The sequence below is a fragment of the Cyanistes caeruleus genome, chromosome Z (assembly GCF_971803275.1).
Source record: "Cyanistes caeruleus chromosome Z, bCyaCae1.hap1.1, whole genome shotgun sequence".
NCBI classification, from domain to species: Eukaryota; Metazoa; Chordata; class Aves; order Passeriformes; family Paridae; genus Cyanistes; species Cyanistes caeruleus.
The window spans coordinates 58,775,190-58,801,923 of NC_141732.1; the positions used below are offsets into that span (position 1 = coordinate 58,775,190).

The window sequence follows — 26,734 nt, forward strand, 5'->3', positions numbered from 1 at the left end:
CCACAAGGACACTGAATGGGCACAGAAGAGGAAACATGAGGAAATAATCCAGCCCACAGACCTTAGTGCCAAGGCACGTTTTATTTAGCAGTCTAGATGTGACTCAGAAGGCTTTGGCAGCTATAGGTTGATTCTACAGGGCTTAGCACAGATTTTCAGCTCTGCAACAGCAGAGTGAAGACAGGAAGAGCTACTCTCTGGGCAACTACAGCCACATGCAGAGCAGTGAGCTGGCTAAAGAGACTTCTCCCAAACCTGTAAGCTTTGTGTGTACCTCACACAAGTAGTGGAGACCCTCAGGAAAAGCCTCTGCCTGCATTTATAGGTGCTGTCACAGCTGTAACTGAAGTGCGTTGCACCTCTGCTGAAGATGGAGCAGCTGTTTCAAGTGGCTCAATGTGAAATATGAAAGATTTACAAATGCCTGTTTTAGTTCTTAGCTGAATCTTCTGTCATTGACAAAACAGGACAGCTCAGCCTGTAAGACACCTTAATGCTGATTCCCATCTTACTTTCATAGCAAACACAGACCTCAGCAGAAGACTCAACACAGCTGCAGGGTCTCACAGCTCCACTACCAGCAATAGAAAGGCATTTTTATAAAATGACCTACAGAAGTAGTTCTATGCCATTTGCATAAAGATTCTGATTTAAGACTACTGGGCCCATGCCCAGATAGTAGGTTATCTGGGCATGGGCCCAGTACGTTAGGTTAGTACGTTAGGTTATCTTACAATATCAAATAGTAACTACTGCTGCAATCCATTTTTGCATTACAACTGCCAGTTTGCCTGTCCCAGTAAATACAAGGACATGCATTAGTTGCACAGGTAGTGCAGGAGATGGACTATCAGTTTACATGCTGACAACAAAATAAGCTTATTCCATTAAGGGAAATGAAGCTGCATGGAAGCATTGAAAATTTAATTAAGTTTCATCTATCTTCTGTGGTAGCCATGCAATTACTTAAGAGTCAATAGCCTACATATAAAGCCCAGATGAAGCCACATACGGAACTCTCAGAAGTACTTTGAAGAACAAGCAGTAAGTCTCATGATATGATCACAATAGAATATTTATTGACTGTATATGTTTGAACAGAACAATCACAACTGAGTTGTAACACATAAGGATACTGCAAGCCATATTTTTTTTTTAGATTCCAGTTCCTCAAGAGAATGGAAATATTACATTTGCCTTGTTTAAATCAAATCTGAATCCCAGAAGAGACTATATTGCTTGCACTATGTTGATTCTAAAGCCAAATTTACTAAAACTGAATTGAATTAATGAATCAAAAGACTCCAAATGTAACTGGGAAGTCTCTGATACTTTTCCCATTAATTACAGGTTAACACTCAGAAGAAGCAGTCCCTATGTAAGTTTCTCTCCCTAACTGTAAAAAATCCTGTTTTTAAAGAAAAAACCTATTGGCGTCTATAATGCTCGCTCGCAGTGAGAGACTTCTCCTGGGTCAAGCTGTTCTGGTATAAACAATTTATTATAAGGGTAAAGAGAGGGAGAGACCTATGTCCGCCACCAGCCTTGGCGTTCATGAGGTCCCAGGTGGAGGGGGGAGAGTGCAATAAAAGAGGGAGAAAAGAGGTTAAAGATCAGGGAAAACTAGAGAGGGGTAGGAGCAGGGAGAGGGGTAAGAAGTAAGAGAGGGGTAGGAATTAAGAGGTGGGGAAAGGGGTAAGGGCTAAGAGGGGGGTAAGGGGGTAAGGGCTAAGAGCTCAGAGGTGAGAGCTAAGAGTTAAGAGTGGGGGAGAAGGGAGCTGAGAGAGGGGTAAGGCTAAGAGGTAAGAGCTAAGAGAAAAGAGAGCGAGGTTCTTGTTACAACACAATATATCTTTTTCTATAGTGAATATTCTAATTCTCAGTAACCAATCACTACAAGATACACCCACTAAAGAATTTACATACAGCCTCTGAGCGTCCCCATATTAACATACTGTGTTGCATTTTAAACTCTACAAGCTTTACAAATTCTTCCCTTGCTTCTTGGCCTTTGGACTTTCTATCAGCAGAAGGATGTTGTTTCATCAACAGGGATTCTCCTTTAGCTGGCTAGGCTATTGTTCTTTGGTCATAAAGTAACTAGTACTCAGCTTCATGACTCCAAGCAGGCTTTCATTTCTACTTTGATTCTAGCCTTCATATTTTCAGAATCTTCTGCCAAACAATCACATTCATAAGGTTTCCCTGTTACATCCCCCCCAACAAAAACCTAACATGGCACCTTTCTTAACTAATTGGTAGTTAATAGTTATTATTTACTCAGTCTAGACTAAATGATTTTAGATTTCTTTAATCTTCATTTTGGAATAATGTAGACAAGCTCAAGAATTCAGCTAGAAGGTAAAATTTAATAATTTATAGATCCATTCTTTCAATCCAATGCTTAATTAACGTAACAGTTTCAAAGAAGAATATAAAGCTTGGCTCCCCTCTTCCCTCCTCATCCCATCTTACTTAACTCATCCTAACCCAATGCGGAAAGAATGAACTTGCACATGAGTTTCACTAGTTGTGAGTTCACAGAGAGTGGAGGAGAGATTGGACTTCCATCCTTTCATGAGGCTGTGCCTATGTGCCACATTTCAGGACGTTTGTTTTCTAATATTGCAAGCTCTATTTCACTTTCTCTGATAATGCCTCTAGACAATGGAAAGAGTAGGGAAAACACAATGAGTGAAGATGTTTAAAAGCCAGCTTCCTTCAGCATCCCACTACGCTGATCATAAGCCCAGCACAATAGATTTCTAAAGTGTCAAAGAATAATTAAACCAGAATACTAAAACCTCCATAGAGTATAAAAGGTACTACATGATTGGTGCTGTCCTGTAATTACATCAGTCTTACATTTCAAAGTATTTCCTAAATAAAGTGAACAGGTAACTTGCAGTAATACACAGTGATCAGTTAGAACACACTTCACACACATGGGAAATTATTGTGGCTATTTTTTTAAAATCAGGCCAAATTAATCTGAATGTATTGCCTACACGCATTCAGACAACAAAACTGTATTTTTCTATTTGCATTATATTGAAGGGAAAAAAACCCTTTTATTTTTCTTCCTTTAGCAAACTACTAGAGCTGAATAACTTAGTAGAATTCAGTCAATTCACTTTCAGGGTTTTGGTTTGGTTTGGGTTTCTTTGTCTGGACCATGTTATCTGAAGAAAATGACTTCTTAATTACCTGTGGGATTGCAGTCTCCCAGAAGAATGGTTTCCACTACTCTAATTTAGAAACCAAACCCTCTGCGTTTCATATCAGAAAGACAGAACATCATTACATCACAGTGCCATGGAGTAAAATCCGCAAAGGCAACAACTGCACAATCAAAGCTGATCACGAGATGTGGATCACTTATAATGCTTTATTTTTTGTACTTGAGAAACCAGAGTTCTGGACATTCCAGACATTTTATTTCAGCACATTCACACAGCTCTAGCTTCATTTGCCAAATGACTTAAGAACTGATTAAAAAACTCCCTTATATTCTAGTTCATTGCTGATTTATTCCACTTAATTCATTACACACGAAACTTGATAGCTCTTTGGTGTCACTGTGAAATACTCTTAACCTCAAAAAAATAATACATTAAGTACACTTTTTTGACAGACAAAATAGTTGTGTTTATGTGTGCCTGCCCCTAACCTCTACCCGTGTCTGCCAGAATAAGGCTGACACTATTGACGTCCCACTTCAAGGGGTCTGCCTACTACAATGTGACAGAAAATCAACATGACACAATTATGTTTAATCAAACAACTTTTGCAGGTGCTTGCACATTTAGACACACCCTGAAATGGCTTAGAGGAAAGCAGCTTTGGATGTTTACTTGATCAATGAGCTTTTACTCTAGTCTTCTTGTGGCTTACACTGTCTGGACAGGAACCCTGACCTGGAGAGTAGGGAGAGTAATTGAAACAGTCCATCAGAGAGCCATGGCAGGGTGACCGCAATCCCAGGGAACATCACGCTGTGCTGCCTCCATAGAAAACAGAAAGCAAAACTCTGGATTGCAACACTGCCAGGAGGTACATACAAAGGCTGTATCTGGGAAAGATGGTTTAATGGATGAGATCTATCTTCAGCAGGTTTAGATGTTTAAAATCTAGGAGAGGTTAAGTATCCCAATATGGCACTTCATCCATCCAGTCTTAGGTGCCTATCTAGGAGGAAAGATAGCAGGCACATGGAAGCCCTGCAGGTGTTATTTTTTGACCTCACTGTCACATGGATGTGGCACAACCTACTGGTTCTCCACCAGAGAACCCAGGCCACAACATCCTTCAAGGGAATTACTACCTTAACTTATCACTAAAGAAGGGAAAAATCATTAGCAACCTTAATTAATTTGACAAAACCAAGACATTCATAAAGTATCATATGAATAAAAGAGCATTAAAACAGTAAAATCGTTTGCCTTGGACTTGAAACTAAGCTTTTAACTTCATGTAAAAATTAACAGCTTCTGTCCTTGATCCACTGGTCTTGCAGGGATGTAAAATGATCCCTCGAAGAATATATGCATCTTAAATACATACATACATACACACACACACACACAAAGATTTTTTTGAATTTCAGGTAAGTTCTAGAACAAATAACTTAGATGAAAGCTGTTTTTTGTCTAAGTGATTCATTTAAACATGAAATAATCCTATTTAAAAATTGGGCAGAGGTAATCCATTTGACTGAAGCTTACCAATATATATCTAAAACCAGAAAGTGGCTTCATCAACATCATCTCTTTGCACCATACAGACAACTGTATGCTGGCTCTGAACTGGTGAAGTCAAAAGGCACAACAAAACTAGCTCCTAAGATATTTGTGCCTGTGAATGAAAAATATTCCAGGGTCAGGAGTATTCTTGCAACTCTATCCCATCTTCCCCATTCTGTGAAACTTCTGGAGGAGCCTGTACCAGCTCAAGGTACAGTTGTCAATTCTGAAGATTTCCTCTGGCATCTGGGAAGGTAGCAAAGGAACAGGAGCTGCATTCACACCTCCTGACACCATTTCTGCCTCCTCTTAAACCATGCAGAATTTTGTATAGCAGCACTTCTACCTATCTTCCACAATAATAAATTAATAACTTAAGCAACTCTTGCCAGCTCTCATTGCTTTTAACTTCCATGCTAATCATCTAGTATTGTGGTATCTAATTGACTAAAATTAGCTTACTTGATATTCATATGGGCTTCATTAACACCATCCAAGCACTTTATAAATGGCAAAGCCCATGGATGAAAGAATCCATGCTGTGTGTTTCAGGGAATCCATAGTTAGCATTTCACCAAGACTCAAAGTGGAAATGTTTCATGACTGAAGATGCTTGGCATCTTGTATCTCTGGTAAGATGTAATGTAAATTGCCCTATTATCTATCTAACACTATTCTCATAAATGACATCAAAAACAAAATGCAAGGTTGGGTCTCAAGCTTAAATATTTGCAGAAGATTGTGCTAACCATCCCCTTTCTGTTTTCAGAATGTATCTCTTGCCCAAGGACAGAGGGCAGATAGGAAGGGAGTAATACAGCAAATTCTAAATGGAATATAAAAATCCATAGACTAAATTGGTCACTTCCTCTTTAACAGGAGATGGTAAAGGATGAAGTTCCATTTATTTATTTTCTGCTTGGAAGTTTGAGAAAAAGGAGTTTTACAGTTTCAAGAATAGGAATTAATTAGTCCTTCTTTAACATTGTCATTATAGTTGTTTGCTTATCATCAGGCCTACCGGATGTCACATGAAACCATAGTTACTCAATATATATAAAACTTCAGAAACAGACATCAATCTATATGTGCAGCTTCTCATATGAGATGTGTGCATATCTCATGGTCCTTTCACTACAACTCAAATAACACAGGAGGCAGAGTAATTTGTTGATACCAGAAAAAAAGATCTAGACTGATATATCCATCCAATGAAGCTTTGCTTTTATTAAAAAGTGAGCTAAAACTCAGCTATGGGCTATTTTTTTATCCTGTCCTTCTTTTATAAAATACTTTCTTCAAGTATTCTACTGGGTTTGGCCCCACTGCCTAAAAAGTGTAATATACATCCTTTCTCTTAAGAGTAAATCAGGCAGATAAGGAACTGCAACACATGGAAGTTTCAAAACAACATGGGAGCAGACAAAACAGACACAATGCCTGGTGCAGGGTAGAGGGGCCAAGTGACTTGAAAACATAAAGAACCTACAAAGAGCCTCTAACTGAAAGATTCAAGCTTGTTTTATTTATCATAGAATCACAGAACAGTTTGGGTTGGAAGAGATCTTAATGATCACCTAGCTCCAACCTGCTTGCCATAGAAACACATCATAATGACAGAGTCAATTTAGAGACAGAAAACAGTAAATTAACAACTCTGGAAATATTTCTTTAGCATTTGCCTATCCATATAGATGGCTGAATAAACATTGTATTTTGTGTTGGTAAGAGGACTGTGTCTTGCGCTTGAAACAAAGAAGCAACACACCAGCTACTAGGAGCTTTTATTTTCTAACATACACTTCTAAGTGGCTGCTGGGGCATAAGACGGGGCACTGAAGACGTCTCTTTGGTGAGGCAAAGCATGCATGTGTGCAGATGGGTGCAAACTGTGTGATACTCTTACCTGCAGAACAAACTGCCACAAGAAAGTCTCATTACAAATAGTCCAAATTTCAGGTTCTAAAGAAAGCCCGCAGCTTTCTTATCAGGGGTTAATCCTAGGCTGAGTTTACAGGCATGAGTGGTTTATGCTATGTTGGTCTTGAAATACTTTCATGTGTCTCCTTTCCTAGCCAATAAGGAGAAGCCTGTGATGTTTGAGTGATGAGATTTGGTGAAAAACATGATTATCCTGCAAAACATTCCCTCTTTCTTTTTAAAAAAGGCTTCTCTTCTCAAGGTCAAGACTTTTGGAAAACCCATTGAGACTCAGGAGATCAATAACTATGTGGTTCTTTTTGGCTTTTTCTTCACTGGCAACTTCAGGTATTACTGGCTTTCTGGTTTTGTTTCTTTAATGGGAGGCTGAAAAATGGTAAGTATGCAGTGAAGTTTCCAATGCAAAGAAAGCTTGACATTTGTAGTTTCAAAATGCTAAATCTTTCCACAGATAAGTTTAAAATGAAAAGCAATTCTACAAAGTGGCTATTTCCTCTCTAAGTTTTTTTGTTTGTTTTATTGGAGAATAGTGTGCTGTGACCTGCCATGTTTCTTTGGTGTATCTGTTCTCTTTGATATTAACAACAATTTTCAGCCTTGGAAAAAATCATTAAAAGACACCCCAAAGAGATGTCTAATTTATTAGACATTAGTCTAGGACTTTAGTCTACTTCATGATGCCTCAGGAACATTCAGTTTACAATTTATAGAATCATAAAATCACAGAATGCTAAGAGTTGGAGAGAACCCTTAAGATCATCTAGATCAAACTCCCCCCATGCCACAGGCAGAGACACCTTCCATTACACCAGGCTGCTTAAAGCTTTGTCCAGCCTGGCTTTAAACACAGCCAGGGCTAAGACATCAACCTCCCTGGGCAACCTGAGCCCCAGTACCTCAGCAGACTCAAAGGAAACCTAATTTCCTGTCTTTCCATTTGTACTAATTACACCTTGTCCTATCACTACAGTTCCCAATGAACTGAGTTCTCTCTGACTTCCTTATAGGCTCCTTCATACACTGGAAGTTGCTATGAGGTCCCCCCACATTCTCTTCTCCAGGTTCAACAGACACAACTTTCTCAGTCTGTCTTCATAGAGAAGGTGCTGCAGTCCCCTTAATCCTAATCCTTAACTAATCCCTTCTTACTGATTGAAAGGTTTCCTATAATGACACTGAACAATATGGGATGGGAGGAGTAAAGACATGAGGCATCAACTGTAATCAACATAAGATCTTCTGCAACTACAGTTTTAATAATGCTTTTAAAAAATATGATGCTGTGCTTAAACCTACAACTCAAAATCCATCAGATTTTAAATAATATTATGTACAAATCAAACAATGTACAAACCCACAGACACTGCTCAAAGATTTAAACAAGTATTCTGGTATCAAAATGCACACCAGAAAAAGCTCGTTATTCAAGTAAATTACATGGAAAATCTAGAATAAAGAGATTCCACTGCTGCCTAAAAATGACAAGAACAAGTGACTTCATGCTTAAGAGTAGACTTCTAAAATTAATTTATGCAGTTCAAAAATTGCATTTTTGAGAATATTAACAAAAGTAATGATTGTTAAATAATGGGTGCAACAAAAAAATCCAACCCAAGTCACTCACCCCACCAAATAGGATTTAGTGTTAAGCATCACATATCCCAATTCACAAAGCCAAAGTTTACAGCTGCTGAAGTACTAACACTCTTTAATGTTATCCATACTTTGAATAGGTTGAACCCAATGGATTTACTTCAAAAATAGAATTTCATTCCTTAAGCAAGATAATTTTCTTTTGGTTTTAACTGGGGGTTTTTGTTTTGTTTTGTTTTTTCTCTTATGTATGTGATTAAAGGGGGGAATATAATGCAGTAAAAGTAGTATGGTTTTGGCTTGTTTTGTTGTTTCTGTGGGGTTTTTTTATATAAATTGCATAAGGATTATATTCCTCCTCTAAGAATGTACTTGACAAGTACGTTTCAAGAGTGCTTTCTTGTCTCTGAGGACAGTATCATCTAATTTCAGACACCCAGCTCATGTAATTTACATCATTCTCTTGGAGTTCTCACTAAATAAACCTCAGGAAGTAAGCAATTCGCATACCCTAAATAAGAACATGCATAGGTGCATATGGAAGATGGTGAAATTACTCTCTAAAGTGTTAGATTATTTTTAGTTTTTTGCTTTCACCTGTTTCCCCAGCTATTAAAATTAGCTCTACTAGTTCCAGAGTTTCTTAGTTTTGAAGAGTTAAGCAACACATATAACATGAACAATCTTCCTCTCTACCTCTCCTTCCCTTACTAGAGATGGCTTATGAAAATGGTTTACTATGTATTGAAAAGACCTTGAAGAATCATCAGAAATTGACAAAATCAGGGAAGTCAGACATAAAAAGAATAAGTACATAAACACAATGTGTGTGTAAAAAAGCTACATTTCAAATTACTAATTTTCTATCAGGAACTTTTATTTTGAAGGAGACCCTACTTGAGCTAGATTCCAGCAGCTTAGACAAAAGTGCAGTAGTTTGGGAAGCAGAGGGAATTGGGTCAGGGAAGGAGGGGTCAGCACCAGGCTCATGACAGTAGAGCAGAAGAGGCCAGAAGAACAGTACAGCTGGCCTTCATAAGATCAAAAAATGTCGGTTGAGGGCAAATCAGATCTAGGTCTAAGTTTCTATATTAACCAATTCTTTGCTTACACTGACAGCTGGAACATATCACTTTCGAGTTTCTTCTCTGACTGTGACACAAGAAATAATAACCTTGTTCAACAGAGCAATTGAATTTTGCAGAATTCCTCTAGTGTGCCCTAAAATGTCACAGCTCACTATAATATTGAGCAATGTGAAGAAGTTGCTGCCTTTTATGTTATAAAGAAACCTTTCAAAAGAATGCCTGATTTTACCCTTTTCCAGTCCAGAATGCTTTCAAAACTGAAGTGGATAAAGTTTAGAGCAGCTTGATCTCATCTCATAGCTGTTCTTTGAGCAGGAGCTTTGATTAGAGAGCCTCTGAGCTCCCTCACAACAATAAATATCCTCTGATCAGATTAAATAACATTCAAACCCAAGAATTTTTTAAAAAGCAAAACGCACCCCAGGACTACCTGATGAGGAAGCATAACTCTGTAATAAGCACCTAAATACTAGGATTTGAGTTTAATTTAAATTACAAAACACCCCAATAATTATTAACTCAAAGATTTTCCTTAAAGCCAAGGTAGCAGTTCTGCCTGATTCACAAAGTACCTGTACTATAACACAACTACAATATTTAAACTTGTAGAAGTGAGTAGTTTTAACACACACAGTGAAAAAATCTACTGAAGAGATTTCTATATACAACTTTTAATGAAAACTCAGAGAAAGAGCATGACCTAGCAGCAAGACTTTTTGGTTTTTCTTTGTTGTACAGCATTCGATTTACATGCAGCATTATTAAATAGTAACCTATCTAGACAATAACATATCTAAGATATAAGCATCATTCAAATTAAGTCAGTTTTCACTGAGGCAATGAGTCAAAATTCCCTATTAAAAACTTGAATACAAAAATAGGAGTTTTAACTAACAAGCAACAAACACACACATTATATATTGTCTGATCAAAACATTACGCAATAGAAATTCCAAGTTTATGTATTACAAAATAAAATGAGGTAACAGGAACAAGTCATGGTTGACAAGAAATTGAAGATTTTCAAAGTTTGTCCCAGAAGAATCCTCTTACATTTTCTTTCTGAAAATGTGTTTTATCAGCTTCTTAAAGTGTCAAAAATGGAATAAAGCTTGTTATAAGTAAATATATTCTTTTCAAGAGTGAAAGAGCAAGTTCAACAGTTATCAAAAAGCTGTTGCAAAGTTCATCAGATACACTATTCAGCCTTAGAATATAATTAAAATATTAAAACTGAATAGTTTTAATAAAAGTTTTAATCCTCATGGTGCATAGTAGACAATTCCTGGTCATGTGAAAACTTTAAAAGCCAGTCACACTTGTAGTAGTCAAAATTTTTTAGCAACATTTTTCTCTCTAAACCCCACTTTATAATCAACAATTTTCAGTTGGAGAAAAAGACAAAAAAAATTACAATTTAAAGATTGTGGAAAATATTTTTAAACAGTAAATAAATCTGAAGAAAGTAAATTTTACTTATGAACAGAAATAGATATATTTTGTAGGAAAAATTCTTCTTGGACCTGCTATTGTTCAGAAAAGGACTGATCAGTGTTGCAGAAAAGACTCCTAAAAATTCAAATGCCATTCCTTAGGCTACATTTTACTTAATTTGTTCTGGCAACATTTACCTATGACAGTAGTGCTCAGTCTATAGAATATTATATGATGTGGGAGTTCATAGTAGTATTACTTCATTGTTCAACATTAGCCATCATACATAGCTTAAAAAAAGGCTAGATATTTAATTACAAGAGTTTATCTTTGGTGCAAGACTTGCAACTGTTTAGTACAATTTCATCTCAAGCAGTTATCTGAGTTACATGACTTGTGAAGAGCACTAGGACTTTCCACATGAGAATTAAATTGAAGTAACTAGATTTCAGCATTGTAATGCTCAATGAATATTAATGGAATTTTAGACATATTCTGGAGAATGTTAATTTCAATTCTCACAACTATTTACTGAAATAATAAGACGTTTGGGTTCTCTGATGACTGAAGCCATGCTGATTTTTGGGGTCAGAAAATAACTATAAATACAAAAGTAGTCTACAAAGACCTCAGCTACTTATGCTAAGACCTAAAGGGCAGAAGAAAACATATCTGGCCAGCAAAGACATGCTGTAACAAAATCCAACAATGTTTTTCAGGTGTGCAGATTACAAATGACAAGCAGTAGGATATAAACTAAAGCATGACCTTCGCACCTGCAATTTCTGATCTTTTCTGCTCCTGTCAGACTTCCAGTTCATACAAGGACATGAAACTCCTTACTTGAATCACTGTTTTGACAGTAGCCCCCTTCAAACCTTTACTCCGCCCTCTCCTCTGCACTGGCTCTGCTGTGCTTGACAACCCTCTTGGCAGTCACAGCTCTCACCTGGCCAGCCACTGCTGCCACACAGAGCTGCTCACCTCATCCTGCACAAGAAGCTACAACACTTGCCTCATGACTGCATGGGCTCCTTCTGTGCCACCCCACACCTGTTTCCATGTGCTACTACACACAGAGTACCACACTTTTTCATTCTTCACACGATAAGTATCTAGTATTTAGTGTTAATACCAGAGTATTATTAATGGCATTAATGGAGCTTTCCCATTTATTGAATAAACAAACTTGTGCTATGGTAGTGTTATTTCAGTGTGGTGTAAACCAGCCTGTGTGACTCTCATGTGCCCTACAGCTAAACTCACTGCAGGGAAATCCACAGTCCCTTTTCTTCTGAAAAGCACCTAGGGGTTGATCAACAGTTCCTGGACTAAAGGCAAATAAATGAAATGCCACAAACAAGACAACACTCAAATGTCCTTGCAGCATTACCCTCCTCACCCAGAAGTGCTGACTAAACTTTACCTTTGCTGAAACATAGGATGCAGAAGGAAAAGGTTCAGGATCAGCAGAAGTTACCAGGGTGCAAAAGGAAAGGGGTCAGTTCAGCAACTCTTCTCCATCACACACGGAGTGCCACAAACACGCTACCTCATCAGAAAGGCAGGGAACAATGGGAAGCACAGTTCCTTGCTGTACTCCAGACACATGAGAAATCCAGGAAGTCTCCAATAATTGGGATATAAAGTTTTAAATTTTTTTTCTTTGTAAGTCAGAGCAAGCAGACTGCCTGCAGGGAGCACCCTTTTAGGCAGAACAAGCAGATAGGTGTGTCTACCTATTTGCCAATTTATTATTATGAAAACCTCTAGAAAAACATGCCCATTTAACCAGGATTAACACAGTCCTGGAGGCTTCACTTTTCATCTCCTTTGTGCATGTGTTTCATGCATCTTTATTTATTTATAATAAAGTCCTTACCTATTCCAAAATTTACTTTATTTCAAAGAGGTTTATAAACTTGGGTTTTCTTCAGTAATAGTTCACTAACAAACTTGAAGCTACCATCAGCAGGACAAAACACCAATCTTTTGAGAATGAACAAGAAGTAAACCTCAAAATGCAGTTATTGTTGGAAGATTAATTCTAGCTACTCATATCTAACAAGACAAAAACCTAAAACTAGGCACTCACACTGTGTACATTAAGTAGATAGAAAAATGCAATGCATGTAAAAGTTTTGTAAACTCTTTTCTATAACATTAAAAATGACAACAGGATTTCAAAGGTGTCTTCAGTAATGTTCAATGGAGAGCAGACTTAGTTACTACATTGGCATTCCACAGAACATATTTACATTTGCAGAACCCGAGGGGACATCTTCAAACTATCATTTTTTTAAAGGAGCAAACCACACTATTCATGTGTGGACTTTATCACAACTCCTTTTCACAAAAATATTGATAGAAAATTTTGAAACTCAAACAGTTTAAACAAACTTGTTACAGAACACAGATAGATCTGCAACATTTGTAATACTCCTTCACCATGCACATAGCATTCTCACAATGCACCATTTCTTCTGAAACATATAATACATGCACTGGTGACAGTATAAAAATAAACAGAATCACTCTGTTGAAAAAAAATAGTGTAAGAGTGTTTCTCTCATTTGAAAAATGCATATTTTTTTCCAGATGCTTAACAGTATTATTCTCTTACAAAAACTGAGATGTTCTACACAATTTTGGTTTCACTTGTGCTCACTTTGAATTGCATTACATATCTGAAGCACTAGTATTCCCCAAACTTTGATCAAGAGCTCTTAAATTCTGAATTACACAATGCTTAAAAAATAAATTTCGTATTTCTAGCAGTGTTGTAACTTTATTAAAGGTTTCACTTACTCTCCATGGTCCCAATAAATTATGTGTTTTATTGAGAGCAATTCCTTTACAACAGGCAAGATATATCCATTGTAACTTATCATTTGTATAATTAAATAAAAAGTCCTACCTTTCTCAAAGAACAGAGAACAGCATTCCTAGTGCAAAAACTAGAATTCAGTTGAAGCAGAGTTGCACGTCTCTCATATTTTGAAAAAAAGTTGAAAAATTTTACAACTGTCAGAGAACTGCTCAGTTAAAGCCTGCTTTAAACTTCATAATCCCAAAATGGTGTAAGAGTCCCTTTTCTTCCAAGAACTTGTCAATGGAAGGTTGACATCCAGTCCCACCAGCCATTTAAAGAATGTGTACAAAAATAATTTAATTGGAATATTCTATGAAGCAGGTAATTTTACTAAAAGCTCAGACATTGAAATATTGATTCCTGTTAAAGGGACACCTACACTAACCAGTGTTCAAGGGCTGATTAAACTATGTTTCCCCAAATCTTACTCCAAGATTTTTTTTTTTTTATTTTTTTTCTTTTTTAATTAGAAAAGATATAACAAATCCAAAAGTGAGTCCATTTTTGGGGTGAGAGGTGGGTTTGCTTTGTTTCGCCAAACATGGGAGAAGGTCCCTTTAACAAGGAAGGAGATAGGTATCACTTAATCAGGATGTGGGTATGGAATCTGTACCTATGGGTAAATGGCAATGCGTTCTGTGTTGGTTCAGCCCTTGGTTCTGAGTTCTGCGTCACTTCTGGCATCGCTCGCTCATCATCTGTCCCGTTAATGCTTTCCGGAGTTAAAGGAGACTGAATATCTCCTCCAGCCGATTCCTTAAGTGAAACAAACAACACATTAAAATTACAAACTGACCTGCCCAGAAAGGTTATGTACATAAAAGCACTAACATTAATTCTTAAACAATACACAAAATTTGGTTAGCATTAATATAATGTTCAGATTTCCAACATTCCTCATGGTCACGTATCACCATGTGTATTTAATATAAAAGCATATTACCAAAAGATGCACATTATCCTGTATGAAACATATGTGGCCTATGAATTCTTTTTAAGTTGCTACCTTCCACTTATTACAGACCTCTCTCCTACCTGGAATTACATTCCAACCTCATTCTGAAACATGGTGGATGACTCTTGACACTCAGAAATCTTGTCTTGTACTTTACATTCTAATGCAGAGAAACAAACAATTCTGGTATTTGTTTCAAAATCTAGCTTTTGTGCTGTTAATTAACCAAAGTAAACAGTGGGAGGGCCATTTGTGGCATGTTCCCAGTTTCACCTATGAGCCATCTGTAAAGAATACTTGTTCAGCAAAGTACAGGGAAAAAATTTTCATAGGCATGCTAGTCTGGCCTAGCTCTTGCTGGTTATAGTATTATTTGGGGAGGAGGATAATCCAGCTACACCTAAGCGTACAGATACACATGCAATTGGACACCTGAAGAACTTTAATGGTTGCAGAAGGCACTGCCATGGCTTTCATTATCCTTCATCACACCACATGCACATTTGTGTGTACATTTAAGTACGAAAAACAACAGAATTGACAATTTAGAGGCAAATAAATTACTCTATACAAATGACATGGTTTTGTCTTCTACTCCTACTACTATTATTATTGTTAATATTATAAGCACCCAATAGGATAGACAGTTTCCATTGACAATAAATGAAAGACTTCCTGCATCTGAAAATTTTTCTTCTATTTTTCCTTTTTCCCAACTTACATTATATAGTCTAAAAAATGACATACCACAGTCTAAAAAATCTGGATAGCTTGTATCTTTAAGATAAAAATCCTATGCCACACTTATACTAGACACATAAAATCAGAGTTTATTAAAATGTTTTAAATGTGAATGCACAAAAAATATTTCAGTAGAAGGAAAAAAATGTACAAGTTCCATCTAGGCTTATTTTTCAATAAAGTACTTCCACAGACTTCCACAGACTTCTAATATGAATGAAATTGAAGTAACAAAAATTAAGGTAGAAAAACATCCTAATTATGTAATAGTTAAAGGATCATGGCCTGCAAATTCATGAGCAAAAGAAACTTCAGTTTTCAATGTGTTTCTCTTCTACTAAAATGACAGTTAATCAGGGCTTTCACACATTCAGAACTACCCCTGCCTGATAAGTAATTTATTTGCAGACAACTCTAATGGAGCTGACTATGAATAAGGCACCAAATGTAATAGAAAAGCCACTTATACTGAAAAGATTTTTTCACAAATGTTTACAAATAATATGTTCCCATTTTATATAAATTAGAGGAGTAAAAGTATTTTAGAAACATTTTGTGAGATGTGCATCTGTAATGAAGTTTTTATTGCATACCATTATAACTTCACATGCCCACTCCAGGTTTTACAAAATTGAGGATGACATTGTGATATTCAGTATTTAAATGAAACATAATAGTGGAGTATTCATCAAAAGACATCTTAAATTTCAACATCTTAAAAAAAATAAACTCACATACAGATAGAGTCATTAAACAAGTAGACATTACAGCACAGATCAAACTACCTTTTAGTGATAACTAAAAGGAACAGAAAGAAAATAACTCAGTGGTTCTAAAATCATGAACTAACAAAAACAAGTTTTTGTTTTGTTATTTTATGTAATTTTAGTTGTTAAGTAAGTTGTCACAGTAAGGATACCATACACCTCCCTGGCACAGCTGTTCTTCACAGTGCTTCTCTGCACTGGCTGGCAACGGCACTAAGCCTGCTGGCTACCACCACCCTAACATTTGTTGCAGAAATTCATATAGCATGGAACTTACATTATTCATAACATAAATTATGTTATGAAAGTGACCTTTTTTACAAGCTTGAAGTAAATTTTGTACTTCTACAAAGTCAGAGAAACTGACAAAAAAATTATAAACCAGGATCATTTTACCAAAACCAAACACGTCTTGCACTAAAAAAAATCTGATTGTAAAACTTTTCAGGCAATAGTTATTCCTAACAGTTTGCATAGGAGGTGCTCAGAATCACAGACAAGACCATTCTAAATTACCCATCCCACAATTTCAGAAACCAAAAAGGTCTTGTTCTGAAATGACCAGGGTGAAAAAAAAAGTTATCAGAGTATAGTCATCCTTCGAAAAAAGCAACTAAGATTCTGATGGCTACTGATTGGGATGAAACCTTTCAAGACTGATGGGGTGCAACTGAAAACTGTACAAGCTGCTCTATTTGGTTCTGCACTTAACCTTAATTAAAGTCACTTTTAATAAATAAAAGGGGTGCAGGAAGGTGGACACAATTGTCAGGCTACTGCTTCACGCAGCTCAGTGAACTCCAGATCTAAGTGTAAGTGCATGGGGAAGCTTGTAACTGAGAATAGACTATGGGCAGCTTGCAAGATCCATGAATTTATGACAAGAGCAAAATGATTCCCTATATTACAAGATGGATCTGGGAAATAGAAGGTGGTAGAGCAGGGGAGCCAGTATTTCAGCTTTAAATAAACATGGTAAGAGGATTGCAAGTTTTTCTTAACTAAGGCTCAGTTAAATGGACACCAGATGATATAGCTATGTGCATAGGTCGTCTTGGAAGTCCTAAAATAGATAACTTCTTTCTAGACCAAAGCCTCCAGACATACCAAATATAGATAAATTGTGTACTATGATATGGATCTGTCTTCATACAGACGACTTTAAAGTACAGGTTCTCTGACACAGAAACAATGTCTTACTCTTCATCTTGAGAAAGCCCAGTGCACTCAATGGGACTTATATATAACAAAGCAGCATCTCTCTTCTAATTTGGTGGTCCAGGCCACTGTCCTTCTCTGAACAAGTTAAGTTCTCTTTATAGTTAAGGTAAATGGTGATTTTATCTATTATCTGATATTCTGGATAATTAAAGTAAAGTCTGCTGGTAGACAGCCAGAGAACAGGGAATATTAAAGAATCAGGGAGAATGAAGAGTTTAAAATTTGTAGCAGCATTGCTTAGGGGAAAAGGAACTCCTGCTATTAAGTAACTGCAAATTAGGCTATGTATGGTTTTATTTCTACATGTGTTTCACACACACATACACCAAAAAAAAAAAAAAAAAAAATCCAAAGAATATATTTCATCAAATGAAACAAAATATCAGAAAAACCCATGGAACTTCTACCTCCTGGCCATTGAGACACTTTATAGGAGCAACACTTTGCTACAGCACATAACGCCTGACAGAATCAACCTAACTCCAGTGGACTCTAGGCAAAATTTCTCTTAAATTTAACATGTCTAGAGTCTGTGAAATACTTGAACTACAAATACATACCAAATTTCTGAGATATTTTTGCTGTTATCTCTTGATTTCTCTTTCTCTGCAGTTTGCCAAGTTTTTGCATGGGATTCAGAATTGAAACTTACATATGGCAGAGGTATTTTCAGGCTTGCATCAAACAACAGTGAACATCAAACGTCTTGTGCAGTGTTTCTGTTACACAGTTGTACAGAGATTTCCTAAAGATTCAATCTGTAAGGGCATACTGAGGCAGAAAAGTGTACTTTTACTCTTTTAGAATTCTGTAGTAAGGAGGGTGAGAACTGTACCATAGCCAGTACTTGGATTAACTGGTAAATAATTTTTAAATTAATAAATATTAATAAATAATTTTTAAAAGCTGTACCAAGAGAAATAAAACATTCTATTTAAGTTTGATATGTATATTTTTCAGTTTTGATATACAGTATTTTCCTACTTATTACCAATTTAACACAGAGAGATTATCTGCATGTCCAAGACTGCAGAGGGACTGATCCATTTAGATAATTGATTTACCATTATAGAGTTTATATACCTCCCAATGTCAATTTGGGATTATTTGTCAATGCTGTCAAAAAAGCCATTAAAAAAGCCAGGTTCCTGAAAAGTGTTTACTGACCATTAAAAATATCTCATTCCTCTTTCACCCTCACCCTCTGCAATGTATCACTATGCAAAAGGGGAAGAAGAGCTATAAAATGATTCAGAAAGGCAACAATTGAATTATTTGCCTTGCAGCCATCTTTTAGCAGATGACAAAAATGAAAGCAGGTGCTCTCTACCTCTCTATGGCCCCACCTTCCCTCCCTAGTACCAAGCACCCATCCTCCTCCCAGTCATAAATCCAACTGAATGAGCCCAGTACCACAGAAGTGTTCAAGTTTGCCATGATGCCATCACTTCTTATCTGTTCTAAACTCTGAAGCTCTTGATTTGATTCCCTTCTCTCTAGGGAACTAGAATGTGAAGGCTACTATGCTCATGTTTCAGCACTTGCACTAACTGTATTACTCAGAATAATACACTAGCTTATCAACACAGTGAAAAGCCAAGAGAAGAAAAGTAAGGTCTGAATTGGAAATTATTCTTAAGTGTGCCATAATGAAATTGCAGCCCTCAATAGGCATTATAGAATCACTCAGAGTAACATTTCTGTAACTGCCTACAGTATGAAATGTTAGGTTTCAACTGTAAAAAGAACTCAGTACAGGAAAATGAACAACATTAATAGCTCACACAGTTTAGAAGAAAGTTTTAACCCTGATGAACTGCAAGACAAAAGTATCCTGTCTCTGAGTGAATAGCTCAAATTTACATCCAAACCACATAATAAGTCACTCTATGTGACAGTGTTGGATTTAACTTCTGAGTCCAAATTATTAATCAAAGTGTCAAAAGAGAAGCATAATAATTTTTTGCCTATAACATCAAATAACTAGAGGCCTGGATGAAGCACTTCACTGTTTCTAAAGTCAAGTGTATATTACTGACAAGCATAAAATATTGAAATACATACTTTCATTGTCTCTGAGAATTTATCAGAAATTTAGAGAAAGTAAAGTAAACTCATAAAACTCCCTGCCTTATTTTCTTTCCATTTCAGTGGAGCAAGCAGTTTCCCATTAGCAGCAAAAGCCAGCCTAGCATTTGGGCAAAATGCCTATTGGGAAAACATGAGGCTTGTTCATTGTTTATGTTCTGATTTCCACTTACTTCTCTTGCTAGGACACCAGATGTAGCTTTCTGGTAGCAATAAAACTATTTGTGCAGCATGCTGCAAACTGCCTGCCATCCTTACTCCATCAAAGAGCAGGAGCCTATTACAGTAAAAAGGTCTGAAGATACACTGATTCAATGAAAAAAGACTCCCCAGAGAAAAGGTTCAGTCTACTCAACTCAGGAATCCCTGCTGTAGTTTTGAAGCTGTTGCATTCTCCAAGAGAAGGATTTGCCATTGTCTTCACTACTGCTTAAAACAAAGCTAACTGAGTCAAAAATCTTGGGCAGGTGGAATACAGGAGATGGGGCAATAAAGCCTCAAGGGATTACTTTTTTCAAAGCAAATTCAAATTTGCTCATAATTAATTTTAGCCATAACTAATATAAATATGAATATAGTAACTGAGTCTCTGATCATGCCTAAATTAACTCAGTTCATGTTTTGAGACACCTTTTATTTATAAACTCTCCCTGTACATCATGGATAACTGTAATAAAACTCCAGAACCAGTCTGTGAATGTATTGTCTTCCTTCAATGCATCTCACAAGAGAAAACTACACAGTAGGAAATAAGTAAAAATAGTTTGCTGTTTCAACCTTTATTTTTGGTGCAATAATTGTTCTATAGAAGTTATTTACAGTGCACCACCAGAAGTTTTGTGGATACAATGGGAAATAGTAAAAAAAGGGTTTAGTATAGCTCATTTACATAATCATGTTTATTAATTTTCTTGGGAAAGCTGAAATAAAGGAAAAGGAATATTAAAAACACCCGAATTTATTATAATGCAAGTCCTTTTAACTTATCTGCAGTATATGTCAAAAGTATTTTTAAGTATTTTATTTTCTTGACACTCTTTCTGACCAATGAGAGGATTCACAGTAACTAAGAAATTAATTTTCATTTTTAATCTTAATCTTCTAATTTTAATCTTGAATTTTTAATACATATGTATGTAAGGAACAATATAGTAAGCAGCATAGACAAGAAGTATGATGCTTGATTCAGGCAATAAGACTCACTTGAGAGGGTGTACTTGTTAGCTCCATTTTTTCATGGGATTTTTCCTTTGCTATTCGCGCAGCTTCTTTGAACTCCTGAAATTTTTCAGCAAACTGAAGGTACATATGTTAAAAGAATAAAAAAAAAGAAAAGAGAGAAAGAGTAGGCGTGAAATAATATATTACATGCAGAACAGAATGCTGTACTTTTCATTTCACAAAGTCAAATTCTGTCAGTAATTTTTAAAATTTTTCTCCTTATTAGATATTCATTTAAATGAGTTGCACAGTGACATATCTTTCAGGCATAATACACACTCTTTACATGTCAGGAAAATGACAATGCAATGAAGCATGATCTGTTGCTGGTAGTTTTAAGAAACTCACCTCAGAAATGGCTAATAATAGGGACAAACTGCCTTGCATAGCTGCTTTCAGATTCAGATTTTACCCTCCTCAAACAACAAATAATCTGTTTCTGAAGCCTAATGCGGTCACCATGAGCCTGGAAAGCTTTCAATGTAATTTGTTCTTTCATGACTGAAACAATACTGATTTCTTCCCAAATTTTAACTGCATTTTTAATTTAAATAGCTAATTAGAAAAGCACACAAAAGGAAATACTGTGTTCATCTCTAGAAAGTTCATTGACATCAATCATGTTAAGGAACAAATTCATTGAACTAGAACTGCCTATACTGAACACTAATTCCATGATATTGCACATGGAACTGCCTTATGAGGCTTTATTTCTATGCTACACGTACCTATTCCAGAAAATAGCTAAAGCAGCAATTTAGAAATATATGCCCCCTTAATCCTGAAAGATTAAATCAATTTGTTAAGAATAGGGCCTGGTTTCTCTGGATAGAAAAGAAATTGGCTTCATAGTTCTCATCTTTCCACTACGCTAATTGCTAGAGTAGCCAGCCACATTTGTTTTTGTGTCCTACTGCTTTTATACAGAACATTATCTTAATATGATCAGCTAAAGAATGAAATTATTCTGCAAAAGTATCAGAAACTTTTCCAGCAGCTTCTAAATCTCTTTGGCAGCAGCATATGAAGAAATAGTTTTGCACTGTCTCTCTCGATATATATAAGGTACAAAGGCTACATTTTGTGTGGTACAACTTCACCAATTATTTTCAATCAGAACTTCATTTACTATGCAAGACCTAAAAAACCCTATTGTCTTTAAGGCTTATTCTGGTAGGCTACTAGTATCAGAGCAAATGTAATTTCTCTCCACTTGTATTCTGTATTTAATTTCTTATGTTATTTGAAAGCCTTTTTTTCCTGAATATTTAATCCAGCATCAAAACAAGTCTCAGAACAGATGATGAAATTGGCAACAGATCACCAGAACCAGATAATACTTTTTTAAGGCTTGTGCCTAAACCTCAAAATCTCATGGGTAATTATTTAAATCAGCCTTAAGATCAGAGAATTATTAAATGGCAAATATGATGCTGAGGTTTGGAATAAATGGCTGAAGACAAAGGCAGTAAATATAACAGCCATAGAAACATTTAAAAAAAATATCATAGATCAATAGACAGTCTTCTAAGAAAGAGCCAAAAAGCCCAGTTTGGTTGATATTTTCACAAAGCTTCTAGCATTCTTTGAGACAAACAGGTGATGGATAATCACTATAGCTATCTCTTGACAAAATTCCTCAATAACAATGATGACATCTCATGGTATGAAAGGAGAATTCTTCTGAAAGATCACCTTATTAAGAAAAAGGTGAAAAATTGTGCACGGAGACTACATAAGGCTGCTGCCAGTAACCATGGTGGCACTTTCCACTTTCTTTCTAGCATATTCTTTAAGTTTTAATAAATAAACCAGGTAAGAAAAGCAAGACGGTAAGAGAGCAAACCCTAAAAGGAGTATTTCTTCTCATATATCAGGATACTATCAAAAGTATAGATGTATTCTGAATGAGAAAGTAGTCTCAACTTCTCCTGAAAGTGAGAGGACATTCTGATTCTCCTACTGCAGCAATAAGAGGGACTCTGCTAACAAACTGTGGTCCTGTGAATATCCTCCAAAACAGGTATTTTTCAAGTATCACCAACATCTGATGGAGCAGTCTTGAGATCAATTTGTGGTATAACATTGATAAAAGGCCTAGTAAACAGATAAAAACCTTTAATTAATTTTCCTCTATACTTTGCTTGTATGTGGAGATTAGACAGCCATTAATTTTCCATCAGATAGTCTCACTCCACTAATTCATATTCACAATAATTGTACAGAAAAGAGGTTGCCATTGTTGCACTCTACCCTAACAATTAGTTCAGAAGGACAGAGGCATGAGCACAAAAAACAAGTAGTATGAAAGTCAAACATACTATAAGATATGCAGACAATAATGTGAGAATAAACAGTTTACTTTATCTGCTGTGATTATTTGCATCATTAAACTGGGGAAATTGGTCATACGCTAGACTAGCTTTTTTTTTGTAGTTGCAGGCTGCCTTTTGCTTCCTGGAACTTAAAACACTTACAATCCTAAAGTGCTAGCTGTATCAGAGTGCTCTGGTAAACCTGGCTTCTGTGATGCACAGAAGTGAGAGTAAGTAATCTGAAGGAGAAACAAAACAAGAAAGAGAATATAGATACAATTTCTTTAAAGTTACAGGGCAGATCTAATTCAGGTCTTTTAATTCCCAACCAAATATCACTACCAATTCCAGTTGCTGAACAGCTTTTAATCTAAAGAAAAGTTTTCTTTCCCCATAAATATGTTTATAATTTTTTAAGTAACACAAATTTAAATTTACTTATTTACTTAAATTTAGGAATTTAAGTAGCAAGTAAATTGGCTATTGCAACTCACATGAATATCAGCTTAATTATTAAGATGTAATACGACAGGAACAGTATGATGAAAAGGATCTATAGATTCACCCTAATCTTCAGAAAAAGTCTGTGATTTTGCGTTTTTTCTTAATAAATTTGCTTATTCTTCATAAAACAGCACTCTGAGTAACAGCTCAGCAAAGAATAAATTGAGAAAAAATGTCTACAGTAGCCTTTCAGATAAATTTTTTAACAACAATATCCAACTTTATGTCAAAGGCATATTTGAAAGTCCCAGACATCTGCTTGAGGGCAGTGAAAAGAAGGGAGTTGAAAGAACTGTAATTAAAAAGGAGACAGAGGGAGGACAAAAGAAGAGTTGAGAACAAAGCAGATTAAAAAACCCCAATGTATTTTCACTGGCAAGGATAACCTAGAACTCGAAGTCAGGCAAACAGAGTGTGAATGACTACAGCAGGATGCTTTGCCTTCAAAGAATCACCTGTGAATAAGAAAAACAAAGTAGTCTACAAGAGTAGTAAGCTAGATCAGCATTTGTGCTAAAGCCATTGAAATATTAAGAAAAGTTATTACCATGTTGGTAAGCAAATGCTTCTACACACTAAATTAACAGATGAGGTTTACATGTTCACTGAAGCAATGATAAGTGTGCAAATACATATACAATGCCAGAATCACTCAGAACGTCCTGTGTTAGTGTTGCTTTGTGGAAAGGAAAACCAAATGATTATAAAAGGAAGAAATCTTACAAGCTTGATGCTTGCCGAAATAAAGTAGCTGCACCGAGTCTCATTTTAACGGTTTTCTGGCAGGCTGTGCTTATCCTTGGATAGTGACAAGTCCTTTCCTAAAAGGGTTGCTTTGATTACTCTTCCTTCAAACAGTTAGCCACCATTATTCCCTTCCTGAAACATGTACATTTCTTATTGCACTTGGGTGTCCAAATCCTTTAACTCAAATATGAAAATTTTCTGCTTAATATAAAGACAAGTTTTTAAACTTGGACTCAAGAAAAAACACATTTACAGGTTTCTGGACTTATCTGCCAAGGCAGTAGCAAAAACAAAGTAATGTAGAAAGGATGCTCAGAGGACCTATGCCATCAGTTTGAGAAACAAGGATTGCTGCTTTTCTTGGAATGAGGTCTATTTCCTTCCTGCAGAAGTAGACTAGAAAAGAAACTCGTGTGTCGCACATAACTGCTTTAACAAACATTTCAACTTTTGCATTCCAGTAGACAATGTATTTTTCTTTTACACTGAATTTATTTCCCATTAGCTTTACAATTAGCTTTTTATGGTTGCAAACTTTGAAACAGCAGTAATTTAATGTACTACATCATAGAAAAGTGAAAGTGAATGTAGCCTAAAAGACAAAAATACATTTGAAGACTACCAGCAGTTTTTTTCTAGGAGATCTAAATACACAAGAACCACCAAACTGTTTACTTCTTTAATTTCTATCATGAAAAACTGAAATGGAAGAACAATTTTTAAAAAAGAAAAACCTAACAAATCAGTAATTATTAAGCATTAATAACACAGTGTAAGAGGCTTTAATCTTGCTTTAATCTCTTTCATCAGTTAAAAGAAAATTTGCAAATACCACACTTATTCTTGTGTTTTTACATTTTAAGGATTCAGACAGAATATTTTTTGAAAATTACTTTTAAATAACAACAGTAGTGAGTATTGAGTCAAGATATAATGAACAAGAATAAAATACACATAAGTAGCTTCACTAGCTGAAACGTCGCCACTGGTCATACTTACTTTTGAAAGGTGATGTTCAGATGAAAATCCCAAGCCATAGACTGTATTCGCCCTACTATCTGCCCACTGGCCAAACTTCTGTGATGTTTTAGTAAATGTCATGTTGGGGGTGATGGTGCTGTTTATTATTGCCTGAAAAAGGTAATAATTGTAAAAAATGGGCTTAGTGGGTTTTTTTCGTTTTTTTTAAAGCCAACTCATAACTGAAAATACCAATATTGTAGGCAATTATCTGAATACACCAAATGAGACACACACTGGGAAACAGAAAACTGGTTTCTAGTTCAATCCCAGCTAAAATTGCAAAGGAGTATTTTTGCACACATTGTGTAAAAGGAGGAAAAGATGGGGAGGGGAGTAGACATCAATTCACAATTGCAAGCAATCCTTTAAAGTTTCTACGTATAAGGACTATCAAAGTCCTTTTATGTCTCACAGTTTTATTTCTTTGTCCCCTAAGACAGCGCCTCTCAAGTTGTCTATCAACTCCACTGCTGCTCTCCCCCAACCCCTGTTGCATATGAGATTCTCACTGAAAAAAAAACTCAATAAAACAAAGGAGCACATTTTCTTTATTAATTTCTGTTCTACAATAGTCTTTTTCCTTGACACACATACAAGAGAGGATAACAATGGCAGGGTCATACACCAACTACAGAAATGGAGCTACTCTTGTTATAATTTTTTTCTCTAGTTCTTGTTCTTGCATTTACATAAATCCTCTAGCATTTAACTTCTGATAATACAAACACAAAATGCAATTACTAGGTGATAAGCTTGTTTCACTGAAGTTTCACTGTGTATTTAAACAGTATTTCCATCACATTAAAGAGTACATATGGAAGCACAAACTGTACAGATGTGAAGAACGTAACACTATTTTCTCAGGATGGTGACTGAGAAACTTTAACAACATAGAGACCAAGAACTGCTCTCCTAAGATCAAGATCCTCTAGAAGTCAAAATCAGTCAATACTACTTGAGTGATATGGACTTCTGGATGGATATTGAAATACCTAGCTATTTAAAGGAGTTTACTTTGCACCCTTTGCTTTTGCTGAGAGATTTGGGTACCACTGGAGCAAATTAAAATTTTCTATGAATTCTACAGGGCAAGACTGAAAAAATTAAAGCTGAGGGGCCAGCTAAGCTCACAAATAGCACAAATCTACGGTGATTCTTACATGAAGTGGTGGAGAAGAGTGTTCTTCTCAAGCAAGGAAGTTCAAGAGAATACACTGAATTACAACGTGTAGAAAGACAAACATGCTGCAGCACAGATAAATTTAACAAAACTCTTTCTTGGTAACTTTGGCAGATTCACTGCCACTCACATTAATGAAGATGAGCAAATCTGCACATAGCCAATTCTTTCTGATGACCTTTGCCTCTAAATACAATTTTTGCCTATGACTGTGAACAACTCCTTGAAAATTCTGGAAGGCCTGAAAACTTACATTTGAGCCAAGAAGCCTTATCAGATCAAAGAGAGGATTTGCTGTGTGA

At 36.0% G+C, this 26,734-nt stretch overlaps 1 protein-coding gene across 5 annotated transcripts in view; it reads right to left on the minus strand.

The window, feature by feature from the left end:
* The window catches only part of HOMER1 (homer scaffold protein 1), an 88,724-nt gene that overhangs the window by 31,566 nt on the left and 30,424 nt on the right, over positions 1 to 26,734 (minus strand). For all 5 annotated transcript variants that reach the window (XM_086869755.1, XM_086869756.1, XM_086869753.1 and 2 more), the window contains exons 3-5: positions 25,229 to 25,360; positions 20,646 to 20,738; positions 14,284 to 14,426 (exon numbers count right to left, since the gene is read on the minus strand). In XM_086869755.1, the coding sequence (XP_086725881.1) occupies positions 14,284 to 14,426; positions 20,646 to 20,738; positions 25,229 to 25,330 (338 nt within the window). In that variant the 5' untranslated portion in view covers positions 25,331 to 25,360. The remainder of the gene's footprint in view (positions 1 to 14,283; positions 14,427 to 20,645; positions 20,739 to 25,228; positions 25,361 to 26,734) is intronic.